Source organism: Kogia breviceps, chromosome 4 (assembly GCF_026419965.1).
Source record: "Kogia breviceps isolate mKogBre1 chromosome 4, mKogBre1 haplotype 1, whole genome shotgun sequence".
NCBI lineage: Eukaryota > Metazoa > Chordata > Mammalia > Artiodactyla > Physeteridae > Kogia > Kogia breviceps.
Genome location: NC_081313.1, coordinates 174,135,540 through 174,149,939, shown reverse-complemented (window position 1 = coordinate 174,149,939; position 14,400 = coordinate 174,135,540). Strand labels below are relative to the sequence as shown.

Here is a 14,400-nt window from a genome sequence, read left to right as displayed (position 1 = left end):
ATGTAAAAAAAACCCAAAAAACCTCATTAATCACCTTTTATGTTGATTACATGTTGAAATGATATTATTTTGGATATATTGGATTAAAATGCATTATTAAAATTAAATTCCCCTGTTTCTTTTTACTTCTTTAATGTGGCTGTTGGAACATTTAAAATCAAACACAGCTTGCATGTGGCTGGCAGTTGTGCGTCTCACATTAGCTCTACTGGACAGTGCTGGTTTGGGGTCATGCCATGCTTTTGCTCCATTGATTGTCATGAGCAGGCTGGGGAGGCTGGTTTCCACCACACACACAGACTCATGCACACTTAAGACAAGACCTGGCACACTCCCTCACCTTATCTCCTTTCTCCTGATTCCAGACCCTGCCCCTGAGCCCTCATCTATTGTTGAACCCTTCAGAACTCAGAGGCCTGGCATCAGGGACATGGTGAGAAGTCGTCAAAGATAGATCTCTGATTCACAGGAGAGGGCAGGGAGAAGGTGAGTCAATGCTCAGCACTTAGTCATCCAGGTTAGGCTCTAGAGACTTCTGAAGCTACAGCTTTTGGGGACCCCTGTCTCCAAGTAAAGGAAGCTAAGGCTGTGGTCTTCAGAAATTCATTACCTTTTTCATCGGGCCTATCTGGGCAAAACAGATGAAAACATAGTGTTTTATACTTGTACTTTCTCTTGTACAGATCTCTTCCTGTTAGCAGTTGTGGGGCTCACAGTATCTTGTGATCCTTTATGTACCGAGAGGCCTCATTCCCTGGCCTCATGGAGGGTGATGGGGGACTACTCGCTCAGAGGCCACAAGTGTAAATCGTACGAAGTTGAGTTACTTGAGGTGTCTACTTTTGAGATGCTGAGGGGGCAGGGTTGAACCCCTAAAACCCAGCCATGTTTTGCTCCTTTGCCAGTTCTGCGAATTTCCAGCTTCTCCAATGTGGTCTGAGTAGGCATGTCTTCCCTATCACTGGGTTCCAGCTAGGTAAGGCGTCTGGTGTCCAAATAGATGTCATTTTTGGAGATTCCACACACATTCCTACAGACTCAGAACATTCTGGAATTTCCCTTTTGAGACTGCTGCCCTGAGCCCTGAACTCAACAGGCACCAAATAATTTTGTGAACCTACTATGCTGTGTGCCAGCCGAGGCATAAAGATAATTTCCGCCCCTCTCCTCACCTACAAGAAATGCATAGAAAGGCATGATCCAGCCTGCAAAGAAGTCCTTTGTTTTTGATGGGTATTACAGGTGTGAGGACCCCTTGTTGGCCTCACCTGGCTTTCAGTAATCAGCCTTCCAGCAGAAACCAAATCCACCCTCAGAATGAAGACTGGCCACTTTGTTCAAGCCATTCATGACACGGTACCATGGCTGTGACTGTACCTGTTGGTAGGGACACAGCTAGACTGTCCAGCGCAGTGGCTGATTCATAATGGTGACAAGTAAATACATTTGGTATTTGCTGAGCCAAATGTGGTAAGTCCCTTAGAGCAGTTTCCAAAGGGGAAATTCTATTTCCCACATGCAAGTAAGATAGGATCTTGATTCTTCCAGGAACCTGGCTTGGCTTGTTTTGGGGTGTGTGATCAAGCTGATTCAGAGCCGTGTGAGGGAAGGTAAAGCCTATAGCAGACAAGCCAGGGCTGGTTAGCAACTTTCCACTGTGTCAGGAGCCCCAGAGAGAGGTTTCCCAAGTTCTATCTTGTCTGCCTTTTTAATTTTTATTTTTAAGTCCATGGGATTTATTTTCTTTCTTTTTATTGACGTATAATTTACATACAGTAAAATTCACCTTTTTTAGTGTACGGTTCTGAATAAATACAGACATGTAACCACCACCACAATCAAGATATAGAACATTTCCATCATTCCCCCAAATTCCCCTGTATCCCTTTGCAGCAGATCCCAGCCCCTGGAAACCACTGATCCAATTTCTGCATCAATACTCTTGCCTTGGGCTTCCCTAGTGGTGCAGTGGTTGAGAGTCCGCCTGCCAATGCAGGGCACACGGGTTTGTGCCCCGGTCCGGGAAGATCCCACATGCCGCAGAGCGGCTGGGCCCGTGAGCCATGGCCGCTGAGCCTGCGCGGCCAGAGCCTGTGCTCCGCAAGGGAGAGGCCACAACGGTGAGAGGCCCGCGTACTGCAAAAAAAAAAAAAAAAAAATTCTCTTGTCTTTTCCAGAGGTCCTTTAAAATGGAATCACACAGTAAATAGACTTTTGAATCTGCCTTCTTTCATTAACATAATGCATTTGCGGTTCCTCTGCATTGTTTCCTGTGTCAGTAGCTCAGTCTTTTTTTATGGCCGAATAGTATTCCATCATGTTGCCAGATCACAGTTTATTCATTCACCCACTGAAGGATATTTAAGTTTTAATGGCTGTTGGTAATGACAAATAAAGCCTTGATAACTATTTGCTCATAGGTTTTTTATGTGAACATAGGTTTTTATTTCACATGGGTATTCCACCAGGGGAAGATTGTTAGCTTGTATGGCTGTAATGCTTTTGAAGTTCTTTTTCATGAAGAGAAGAGTTGAAAAAAATGGCGATGCTTTTTAAAAAAAATTAAGTCTTTATCATCATCTGAATCACATCTTAACATAAGCTGAGTGCTTACCATAAATACTCAGTATGCTAAACACTTTACACCTCAGCATTTTATTCACTGGGTGACTTCAGGCAAGTCACATGACCTCTCAGAGCCTCAGTTTCCCTACCGGTAAAACAGAGGTAATGACAGTCCAACCTCATAGGATTATTGTCAGGATTAAATGAATTAATACACATCAAGTGCTTGGAACCAGCTTGACACAGAGTAGGACAATGTCAGTGTTAGCTATTATTATGATGTTCGTTTCCTGGCCCCTCTCAAATTCATCCACATAGCAACCCTGGGAGGTAAGATCTACCCTTATCCCATTTTATGGAGGACATACCTAGCAATTCGAGAGGTAGAGCAAATTGTGCAAGATCACACAGGCAGTAAATAAGTAAATAGTGAGTCCAGGATTTCAGCGGAGGCTGACCGACTCCAGACTCACCTGCTTAGTTCTTTTTATTTTTTAAATTTATTTTTGGCTGAGTTGGGTCTTCGTTGCTGCGCGCGGGCTTTCTCTGGTTGCAGTGAGGCGGGGGTTGCTCTTCGTTGTGGTACACGGGCTTCTCATTGCGGTGGCTTCTCTTGTTGCGGCGCGCGGGCTCTAGGGCATGCAGGCTTCAGTAGTTGTGGCTCGTGGGCTCTAAGAGCGCAGGCTCAGTAGTAGTAGTTGCTCCACGTCATGTGGGAGCTTCCTGGACCAGGGATCAAACCTGTGTCCCCTGCATTGACAGGCGGATTCTCAACCATCGCGCCACCAGGGAAATCCTGCTTAGTTCTTATATTAGGTTTCTATTGGATACCGAAGAACAGAACCAGTAGGATATATGTGTTTGTGAGTGTGTCTGTGTATTAAGAGATTTATTTCAGGCATTGGCTCCCACGATTGTAGGGGCTGGCAAGGCAAGTCTGAAATCTGTAGAGCAGACCAGCAGGCTGGAAACTCTTGGCCAGGAATTGATGCTTCATCCTCAGGGAAACCTCAGTATTTGCTTTTAAGGTCTTTCACTGTTTGCTTTTCTTTTTCTTTTCTTTTTTTTTTTTTTGGCCTCGCGGCTTGTGGGATCTTAGTTCCCCAACCCAGGAATGAACCCTAGCCTTCAGCAGTGAGAGCACAGAACCCTAACCACTGTACCACCAGGGAATTCCCTCAGTGTTTGCTTTTGAAGCCTTTCAACTGATTGGATGAGGTCCACCCACAATACCAATGGTCGTCTCCTGTACTTAGAGTCAACTGATTATAGATGTTAACCTAACCACATCTACAAAACACCTTCACAGCAGCACTTAGATTAGTGTTTAATTGAATAACTGGGTACAATTGGCTAGCCAAGGCAATGCATACAACTCCCCATCACATCTTCTCTTCTTCTCTGAGTTGAGAGCTCAAACCTCTGCTGAGATTTCTGCAGAGGCCACTTTTCCAATAACATTCCAAAGTGCCCAGTGAGTATCCAGGTCAAAGAATCATAGCCATAAGAAGAGATGTTGAGTTTTGTTTTTGTTTTTTTCTTTTGGGGGGGGTTTAAACAATTAAAACTTCTTGAACATGACCCAGGCTTGCTCAAGGAAGGGAGAGTTCCCAGCTCTCAGGTTTCCCCTAAACACAAGGACACCCTTCACATGATGTTTTTGGCCCACTCAGAGCTATGTGCAGACCCTTGGAGGCTGCCACATCTGTTAACTCTTAAATTTATAAGTGTGAGGAAATCCACAAGCTCTGAGTTTTTCCCCATGGTGACTCTCCTGCTATCTGTTTATGTAGCTTTTAAAAAAATCAAACTATCTCCCCTCCATGATTGGTTCAGGAACCCTGCAGTGCTGTGCCCCTGGGCACCCAGCCCAGACTCATCCTCCCAGGTCAGCTGGTGTGTTTCCTAGTCCAGGGTCCTTACTGACACGGTTACTCTGGGGTCGGGGGTGGCCAGGGATGGCCAGAATCCCCCTGCTAGACAGCAGGGGAAGGCCATGCATCTTTCTCAGGAGTTCCAGCCTGCACAAGGGCAGTAGTTACCAGAAGTTTTTTGCCAGGAAGCGGGTGGCTCAGCAGCCCACCATTCAACCAGATGGCTAGTCACCCCTTTGACAGCACTTCCTCTAGGCCAGGCCTGTCCTGGTCACTTCACAAATGTTGGATCAACGTCAACTTCAAAGCCCTATGAGGCAGGTACAACTACTACCCACATGGTACACATGAGGCAGCTAAAGGCCCTGGAAGGCTCAGTAACCAGCCCAAAATCAAACAGCCAGGAAGAGCTGGAACCAAGAATGAAACCGGGCTGTCTGGCTCCAGAGCCAGTGTCACACCGCCCAGACCTCCCAAGCAATTCTTCCAGGAACCTCTCCCCTTCACAGGGCACCACCACCTACCCCACCCTTCCCTTCTCAGGTGGCACCCCTTTCTGAGCCTTCTTACCCCGTCAGCCCTGCCCCTGACCACAGACACCCCAGACTCTGAGCCGAAAGGGGGATCATGTTGCCCACAGATGAGGAAACAGAGGTCCTGAGAGGTGTATGACACGCCCACGTCTCCCCCAAATCATAAAGGTAGTGAGGAGGGGAAAAAGAAGCAGGTGTATTAAAAATAGCCAGGAATATTTACAAAGCGTCGGTCCCAGACACGTTTCTGGCACTGGAGACCCAGCACTGACAAGACCCAATCCCTGCCCTCGTGGTGATCGCAGGCTGGGAGGAGGGTGACATTTAGCATGAAAACCAAGGAACAGGGTAATTTCAAATTTCAGTGGCAGCGGTTCTTGACAATACGGTAAACTGAAAAGCTTGAGGAGATGGACTGAGAAGACCTCTCCAGGGAGATGAACTTTGGTCCCGGGTGCTCACCTCGCTTTACAGGGTACTGTATGGGTGAGGACAGGGACAGTACCGAGGCTCCCAAGCGCATTCTCCCCACAGCTGGTAGAAGACAGGTGGGTAATTTTAGTCCCAGAAGGAGGGTGGGTGTCTGGGGCAAGGAAAGATTAGGTAACTACCCTCGCCCCCAGACTCCTGGCAGGGACTGATTCCCATGCCCTGTGAGATAAAACCGGGCTCGTCTGCTTCTGCTAAAGAGACCCAACCCCTACCCGGAGCAGCGCGTCGTAACCTATTGACCTAGGCAGGGGGAGGGCTGCGCGGCCGGCCGGGTCGTCAGGAGCAGTAAAACAAGATCGCTATTGGTTCCCGCGGAGGGTGGGCGGGGCCTCCGTCTCCCGGGGGTGCGCTCCACGGGGAGGTGTTGCCGGGGAAGGGGCGGGGCCGCGCGCAGGGGGCTGTTGGCGGTGCGGCCCCGCCCCGGATGTTGCGCGTCGCAGCCTGGGCGGCGGCGATTGATCAAAACTGCGTAGGGGGCGGGGCGGAAGGTTCTGGAGGGGGCCGGCGGGCTCTGGAAGCTTCCGCCGGGCGGGTATATAGACTTCGGGAGCGGGCGGCGGCGGAGCCGGGGGACGGCTACAGCTGGGTGGCTGGCCGCAGGGGCGGGCAATGGGCAAGGACTATTACCAGACGCTGGGCCTGGCCCGCGGTGCGTCGGATGAGGAGATCAAGAGGGCCTACCGTCGCCAGGCGCTGCGTTACCACCCGGACAAGAACAAGGAGACCGGCGCCGAGGAGAAGTTCAAGGAGATCGCCGAGGCCTACGACGTGCTCAGCGACCCGCGCAAGCGCGAGATCTTCGACCGCTATGGGGAGGAAGGTAGTGTGCGCGCGCGCGGCCGGGGGCGCGGCCCCGCCGTTTGACAGGCCGAGAAACCGAGGCACAGCGGCCACGCTGCGGCGTCCCGGGGCGTGGGATGCGCTCCTGCCCCCGGGGGCGAGTAGCCCCCGCCCTCTGGCCACAAGGGCCTCCACTCTCGGATAGGCGGCCGCCCGATGGGAGGAGCAGCCCTGGCTGCGCTGCTGGTCCAGAAGCTTCTAGTATGTCTGGGGCTGCCCCTCCCTGGGCGCCCGCCTCCGCCCACGGCCCCGATCGGTCGGGGGGGTGCGGGTGCAGAAGGAGAGGGTTCGGAGGCCTATCTTGACTGGTGGCATTGTGGCCTCGCGGGCCCTAGGCTCACCTGGGCGAGGTTGGAGGCTCTGCCGCCCTGGGGTGCAGGGCGGGGCCTCTGGCTGAGCGCCGGGCACAGCCTGCGTGTAGTGAGCCTGCAAACGATAGTGACAGTTAACGCCGAGCGACCTCCCGGGGCTCTCTGAGGGTGGAATGAGGTAATCCCTGTAAAGTGCTTACCTGGCTCCGTGCCGTGCCGGGCACATAGTCGGCCATCAAGATGCATGGAGCAATGGGGCCGCAATGGGGCCACAATGAGGCCCAGAGGCCCAGCCTCCCCGGGGTAGCCCTCCTCAGGGGAAAAGAAAGCTTTCTTGTTGTCCAGTTGCCCGTTGATGACTCAGGCTGGCTTCTGGGCTTGGTTTTCAGAAAGAAGTGACTTTTTATATAAGAACGGTGGCAGTAAGTGCCAGGGTGTGAGAATTTGAAAGTCTCCGTTTACAGTTTCACCTTCATCTCTTCATCTCTACCCTCCCACACGTCTCTAGCCCTAAAGTATTTAAGAGTAAACATTTAGTGAAAATTGATCCTGGGTTGTGCTTTTTTCATCGAATCTGTTAGTGAATTCTTTGTACTCCTTGTAACATTGCAGGAAGGATGGGTTACTCAGGTGTGAGGACCTGGGTGACCCCCAGAGATATGGCCATCTCAGAGCTTGAGCCTTTCACCACTGTCATGCTACAATGACCTACCTACCTTGGGGAGTAAGGGTTCTGTTTTTGCCGCTGCAAGTGGGCGGTAAAAGCTTGGGGTTCTTCCTTATTCTTCCCAGACAGGCTTAAAAAATTCCTCCAGCAATGGCTCCTAAGCTTTTTTCCTTAAAGAAAGCTCCTGGAGAGCTAAGCTCCTAGCCAGCCATCTGATTTCTTCTGCTTTTGCTTTTCAGGCCTAAAGGGCAGTGGCCCCAGTGGCGGGAGCAGCGGTGGTGCTAACGGTACCTCTTTCAGCTACACATTCCATGGAGACCCTCACGCCATGTTTGCTGAGTTCTTCGGTGGCCGAAATCCCTTTGACACCTTTTTTGGGCAGCGCAACGGAGAGGAAGGCATGGACATCGATGACCCATTCTCAGGCTTCCCTATGGGCATGGGTGGCTTCACCAACATGAACTTTGGCCGCTCCCGCCCTGCCCAAGAGCCCACCCGAAGGAAGCAAGATCCCCCTGTCACCCATGACCTTAGGGTATCACTTGAAGAGATCTATAGTGGCTGTACCAAGAAAATGAAAATCTCTCATAAGCGGCTGAACCCTGATGGAAAGAGCATTCGCAATGAAGACAAAATCTTGACCATTGAAGTGAAGCGGGGTTGGAAAGAAGGGACCAAAATCACCTTCCCCAAGGAAGGAGACCAGACCTCCAACAACATTCCAGCCGACATCGTCTTTGTTTTAAAGGACAAGCCACACAATATCTTTAAGAGAGACGGCTCTGATGTCATTTACCCAGCCAGGATCACCCTTCGGGAGGTAAGGCACTAGGCAGGGCAACGTCTGTGGAGGGAGAAGACTGCTTTTTGACACAGTTCAGTATTTGCTTGACACATATTTCTGAGCTCTTGGTGCGTGCCAGGCTTGGGAGGTACAGTAGCAACAAGACTTTGCAGTGCTCTGTTTTTCCAGAGTTTCTGTGCTGGTGACGTGGGTGGATCTGGGGGCAGGGTCTTAGCTACAAAGGTTTCATGGTGCTTACCCTATATTAAACAACCTCTGGGAAGGATGTGAGCTTCCGAAGCTACTCTCTGTCTAATGTTGTCCATTTGCTTTCTAAGGCTCTGTGTGGCTGTACAGTGAATGTCCCAACTCTGGACGGCAGGACCATACCTGTTGTATTTAAAGATGTCATCAGGCCTGGCATGAGGCGAAAAGTTCCTGGAGAAGGACTTCCTCTCCCCAAAATGCCCGAGAAACGTGGGGACCTCATTATTGAGTTTGAAGTGATCTTCCCCGAAAGGATTCCCCAGACGTCAAGAACCGTTCTTGAGCAGGTTCTTCCGATATAGTCAACTGTGTTCCCCAAGGACTGACCAGGGACCTTTCCAGAGCTCAAGGATTTCCAGACTGTTCCACCAGCTGTGGACCCGCGAGAGGGCGGGAGGGCCCAGGGTGGGCATTCGTACTGCTGAATGTTTTCCAGAGAATATATTACAGTCTTTTAAAGTCGTGCACCAGACTTAAGTGGTTTTTCTAGCGGTAGGGTGGCAGGTGGTGGGGACAGCAGGAAAAGGCAGTCCAGTCTGCCCCTCTGGGTCCTGTCGCCCTCCTGGATGGGCCCACACCCTCCTCCACCAGGCCCTGCCCAGGGGGAGAGGCAGACCCATAGCTGGACTTGATCCCTCTGTAGTCCCTTTGCTTGCAGATGTTAGATGTGGTATGGACCTGCCTTCTTGGTTACCAGACCCTGTACACTCCTCAGTTTCTGTTGTATAATCAGTTCATGTTTTATTCTGTATTTGTCTCCCACGTCTTACTCTTCCCCTGAAGAATCCCGTCTTTTCTCTTGCCATCTCAAATTGAGAACCTAGACTATTTTTGCCGAACTGCCTCACCGGCTCCCACAAGCAATACCTCTCTCGTTCCAGCAAGACCAAGGGAGCCGGCCTCCAGTGAGCGAGTAACTTGTGCAGCTGCCTCTCCCTCGAGCGTCTGGGGCCCTGGCCGGAGCAGGGGGTCTTCTCGACCCCTGGCTCCAAGGCTGAGTGCGCTCACTTTCCTTTTCTGTAAGGCAATCTTTTGGCGCACCTGGGATTTACCAGTGGCCCAGGTAATTTTTCGTTTAACGGACTCTGGACTCTCAAAAGGATCTGATCCTTTTGCATTTTGCACAGCCCTAGGTATAATCCCTTTTGATAAAAGGGTCTTTGCTTCTGATTACAGGAGCACTGTGGAACGTCTGTAAATATGTTTTTATAATTCCGTGTAAAGTTGGTGCACACTCAAAACCAGTCCACGGCAGCTGCTGCTCTCTGTAAGGCGCCATGATGGAATTCGGAAGGAACCTGGTGGGGGCGGGGGGAGGCACGTAGGAGCAAGTCTCTGTTCCTTGCTGGCCGGTCTGGTGCTCAGACCTTTAGACTCATTGTAAGTTGCCACTGCCAACACAAGACCAAAGTGTGTGACTTGTCAATGTGCAGTGTGACAGCATTAAAGACTGATGCTAAACCTCAGGGGAGCGGTCCTGTGACTGTTTGAGGGCTCTGCTGGCGGGCTGGGGTGGGGTCTGGGCAGCCCTCCAGAGGCAACCAGGGTGGGTGGGTGGGAGGGAGGGGTGAACAGAAGGCAGGAGCCCTCTGCAAGGGAGAGAGGTCACCCGCCTTGAGCTGGATGTGGCGTGGGTAACAGCAACCCACAGGACTCCATCCAGGCGTCCAGAGAGCCCGCTGGATTCCGAGCTTGCTTTTTGTGAAGGTTGGGGCCAAAGTTAAGCAGGTCCCCTCCCAATCTTCCAAGGTCGGGTTGCTGGGGCCAAAGGGAGGTGTATGTTCTACTCTTAATCTCCCCCCACTCCTTACTTGCTAGAACAGGCTGGTGTCAGGCAGACCCTGGCCAAACCAGACTAGGATTCCAGCCCAGGGCTGGCCCTGCCCTGGTGAAGACCTATTTCCTGCCCTCCCTTTATTTGCAGGCCACTGAAACTGCTTTTACTGTGCAACTTTTTTTAAGGAACTGGTTTTATTTTAAGGTAAGTAATTACACAGGCGGAAAACAATGTATTGCTATTTTGCTGTGAAACGTCTTGATGTAAAAACTTAACACCATGTTTAACGTCAACCTAGGAGTGGCTTTCCCTTCCCACTGAAAGAATTTAACCACTGAAAACAGTCTAAGAGCAGTGCTGTCCAAGAGAACTTTCTTCAGTGATGGGAATGTTTTATGTCTTTTAAAACAGAAATTCTTTAAGATTCAATACAAGTTGCTTGGTAGCTCCAGCCACATTTCAAGTGCTCAGCAGCCACACATGGTTAGTGGTGACTTGGGTAAGACATGGGTGTCTTAGAAGGGCAGCCACGTGGAGCCCAGAGAGGCCATCCTAGTTGGGAGGTGACCCCTGGAGTATCAGAGCCAAAAGGGACCTTATCACAAGATTCGTTCACTGAAGCAGGCACCGCGATGACGTTTACTGCAGAATGGGCCCTGGCCTCGGTTGGGGTCACAGACCCCCCCGGGCTGCCAATCCCCCCGCCCCTGTCTCCCTCATTACATAGCAGTTCCCTGTGAACTTCATATCCAAGGGCCACCAGCACAGACGTGCACAAAGCCTCAATGTGTCACAGTTCTGGTAACTTAGAGCAATAACCTAACCAGGGCAGTGGATGGGGCAGTGTGAGTCTAGGAAAATGTTCACAGTGAAAAAGACAGAAAAGACCCTCGTGGACGGAAAGCCTGCCCCTCAGATGTACAGCGTTTGCCCACGCTGGACACGGTTGTGTGTGTCAAGTGTCTAGTTGTCTGAAAGTGGACCTCTCCTCCTCCTTAGCTTCCCTTTAACGGATTTATTTTACTTTCCCATGCTGCCTATCTGACCACGTTTCAGAGTTCGTTCCATATCCGAGCGTGTGGAGCTGCCTCTTTTTTGGGACCACTTCATCTTTATCCATTGCACCAGGAGTGTCGCATTGATTCAAACAGTAGAAAACTCAAAATTTACATTTGGCCTGTGGTGAAAAGTCGAGTCCCCTCCCTCAGGACCACTGTAGACAAGCCATGGCATTAGAAAATTTTTCCTTTTTTAAAAAATGGTTTTTGTGCATCCTCCCAGAGAGAGTCTGCTTATATAAGCATAAGCATAATTTCTAAATTTTCAGTTTCAATTTTTGGCTGTGTAATCGCAGTACCAAATTTACAAGGGCACATAGAGTTAAAAATTCTCCCTCCCACCCTGCTTTTGAGTCCACCCCCAGTGAATGTTCCCAGTGTCTCCTGTGCATTTCCTTCTGAGATGCTGTGCGAATATATTTTTCTTTTTTTGTACAAGTGGTACATACTGTATGCTATGTGTGTTTTTTCTTTTTCTTCCTCACATGTCATGGAAGTAGCTTCCTCACTTCTGTCTTTCTACACATTGATTCTGCCAGGCCTGCTCAGGTGGGTGTGAAGATCTAGTTCAATGTTTGATGGGCCCTACCTCTCCTCTATCATTGCTCCCGCCTCTAGGTTTGAATCTCAGCTCAATCACTTTCTAGCTGTGTGACCTTGAGCAAGTGACCTAACCTCTCTGTGCCTCAAGTGTAAAATAGGCATAATAATAGTACTTCTAGGGTTGTAAGGGTTTTCAGGTATAGATATATAAGCACACAATGGGGCCTGGCAGAGAACAAGCACTGTGTGTCAGTTATCTTTGTATCCCAATGTGAAAGTTTCTCAGCCCACAACTGGTAACTCCAAAGACTGAGGTGAGCCCAAGGTCTTCTGGATCAGTGCTCTCGGCTCAGGTCCAGGAACCAAATCCCCAGGCAAGCCCCTGAGACCCACAGCTCCACCCCAGTCCTCACCCAATTTGAGGAAACTGTACCTAAAGTAGGCTCACTCCCATGCTGTCTTGTCACCACCCGCTCACTTGACAGCAGCAGCGGGGCACCAGGCTCTAGGACTGAGCAGCCCTGGGTTTGATTCCCAGCTCTGCCACTCTGCAGCTGTGTGTTCTTGGGCAAGTGACTTCACTTCTCTGAGTCTCAGTGGCCTCCTTTAAAAACAGGGCTAATGAAGGTACAGACTTGATAGAGGTGTGAAAACTGGGCAAGGTAGGGCATTGGGGAGGCAAAAGAACGTGGTATTAAGAACTTGGCTTCTGGAGAGTGTGCTGAGTTCAAATTCTGATCACTGCATTCCCCTGGACAAATTACAAACCTCTCAGAGCCTCAGTTTCCTCCCATGTGAAACAGGACTAATCATAGCCACTCCCAACTTTCTCACTCCCCCAGAGCCAGAACTCAGACAGCTAACCCCTGAGAAGAACTTCACACAGGCCTGGCGTGGAGCAAGTGTGCAATTAACACAAACATATTTCTAAGGCAGTTAGGGTAAACCTGCCCCGGGTCTCCGTAAATATTAGTTATTCTCATTAGTTGTTAATCATCGAAGGACCCACCATAGTGCCTGATCCATAATAAGCATTGTCCATACAGTAAATATTTATTGAATACCTACAGTGTGCCCAGTCCTGTTCTTGATGCTGGGGACACAGCAGTGAACAAAACTTGCAAAAACTCCTGCCTTTGCAGACCTGACAGTCTGGTGAGTAGAGTGAGAAAGAAAAAAATTAAGGATAAAAAATTAATCATATAATATGCTAGATTGTGATGAGAGTGATGGAGAAATATAAAACAAGTGGGTAGAGAGTGTCGGGTGCAGTTTTAAGTAACATGGTCAGTGAATGCCTCACGGGGAAGGTGTCATTTGAACAAAGAGTTGAAGGAGGTAAGGGGAGAGCCATGTAAATACTGAGGGAAGGAGCTTCCAGGCCGAAGGAACAGCCTGTGAAAAGGCCCTGAAACAGGAGCGTGCTTGAGTTTAAGGAACAGCCAGGAGAGCAAGGGGTGAGTGGGAGGTGACGGCTGGGCAGATGGTGCAGGGCCTGCTGGGCCACTGGAGAACTTTGGCTTTTCCTGAGTGAGGCAGGAGCTTGCAAAGGTTTTGGTTTTTGCTTTGTCTTAATTTTCCTTTGTTTAGGGGGTGGGTGGGGAAGGGGGAGACTGTCATTTGATTGTATAACTTCAAGTACCTGAGCTATATCATCAGTCTCTTGAAATTTCCACGCACCAAGCTTCCATTTCCAAATAGCACAAAGCAAACAATAAGCATCTATTTTCTATTAAAATCTAGTCCTTAAAGTACAGAAATTCATGCTCCCTCCCACGAACCTGAGAATGCTTTCACGGCCTGCTGATTCCATGCTTGGTTTGCGGAGGGGGACGTGGTGGTGTCTGATTTCTTCTGAGTTCTCAAACTCTATGATTATCCAGTGAGGCGACTCCCCTCTTTGTGATGAAGAGAGGAGCGATAGCCTTGGGAACACTCCAGAAGGCCCTCCTTCTGAGCAACCTGAGTTTCCATGAGCTCACCAACCCTGCCTTAATAATCTCTGCATCACCGACAGCCAGGGCTGCCCTTGGCCCAGAACTGACACTCTGAGGGTTTGCTGAATGAGTAATTGTGTGACAAAGTGATTCAGACAAGAGGACCTGCAACACTTGCCGTATCACTGCTCATGTCAGGGAGTGTGCAGAGGAACACACCCAGCCCTGAGGTCTGCTGGTGGGTACCCCCAGCAAGGGGTCCCCCATACCCTACTGCTTCCAGTTCCCACCTGGAAGAAGTGGATATTCTGTCTGTCTCCAGGAAAGCCCCTATTTCCTAGGATCCTGTTTCTACTTCAGGATTCATGTATTAGTCATTGGGCACAGTTCCTGAAGGCCAGCTCAACACTAGGCCCCAGGGGACCCAGTGAGAGGCAAACAAAGCCATCAGGGAGGCGGGGAGTGGGGGATGGCTGGGTGGGGGGGGAGGGGAGATCGTGGAGCTCACAGTCTTCCAGGAAACACAGACCTCTGTTTTAGTTTCCTGCGGCTGCTGTAACAAAGTACAACAAACTGGGTGGCCTGAAGCAGCAGGAATTTATTCTCTTGCAGTTCAGGCAGCCAGAAGGCCAAAACTAGGATTTCAACAGGATTGGTTCCTTCTGGAGGCTCCAAAGGAGAATCTGTTCCATGCACCTCTCCTGGCTTCTGGTGGTTGCTATCAATCCTTGGCTAATTACTCCAAACCTCTG

At 50.1% G+C, this 14,400-nt stretch overlaps 2 protein-coding genes across 5 annotated transcripts in view; one reads left to right on the top strand and one right to left on the bottom strand.

Annotated features, from left to right (window-relative positions):
• TECR (trans-2,3-enoyl-CoA reductase) overlaps positions 1 to 6,866 on the bottom strand; it is a 35,157-nt gene extending 28,291 nt beyond the window's left edge. Inside the window, exon 1 of the mRNA XM_059060751.2 lies at positions 6,816 to 6,866. Coding sequence (XP_058916734.1) covers positions 6,816 to 6,851 — 36 coding nt within the window. The 5' untranslated portion in view covers positions 6,852 to 6,866. The remainder of the gene's footprint in view (positions 1 to 6,815) is intronic.
• DNAJB1 (DnaJ heat shock protein family (Hsp40) member B1) overlaps positions 1 to 9,799 on the top strand; it is a 32,725-nt gene extending 22,926 nt beyond the window's left edge. For 2 of the 4 annotated variants that reach the window (XM_059060757.2, XM_067032701.1), the window contains 3 exons: positions 366 to 486; positions 7,522 to 8,102; positions 8,405 to 9,799. In XM_059060757.2, the coding sequence (XP_058916740.1) occupies positions 7,611 to 8,102; positions 8,405 to 8,635 (723 nt within the window). In that variant the 5' untranslated portion in view covers positions 366 to 486; positions 7,522 to 7,610 and the 3' untranslated portion in view covers positions 8,636 to 9,799. Of the gene's footprint in view, positions 1 to 365; positions 487 to 5,864; positions 6,285 to 7,521; positions 8,103 to 8,404 lie in introns of those variants that run through there. The other 2 variants (XM_059060755.2, XM_067032702.1) reach the window with 2 other exon arrangements.
• Positions 9,800 to 14,400: the final 4,601 nt, after the last annotated feature.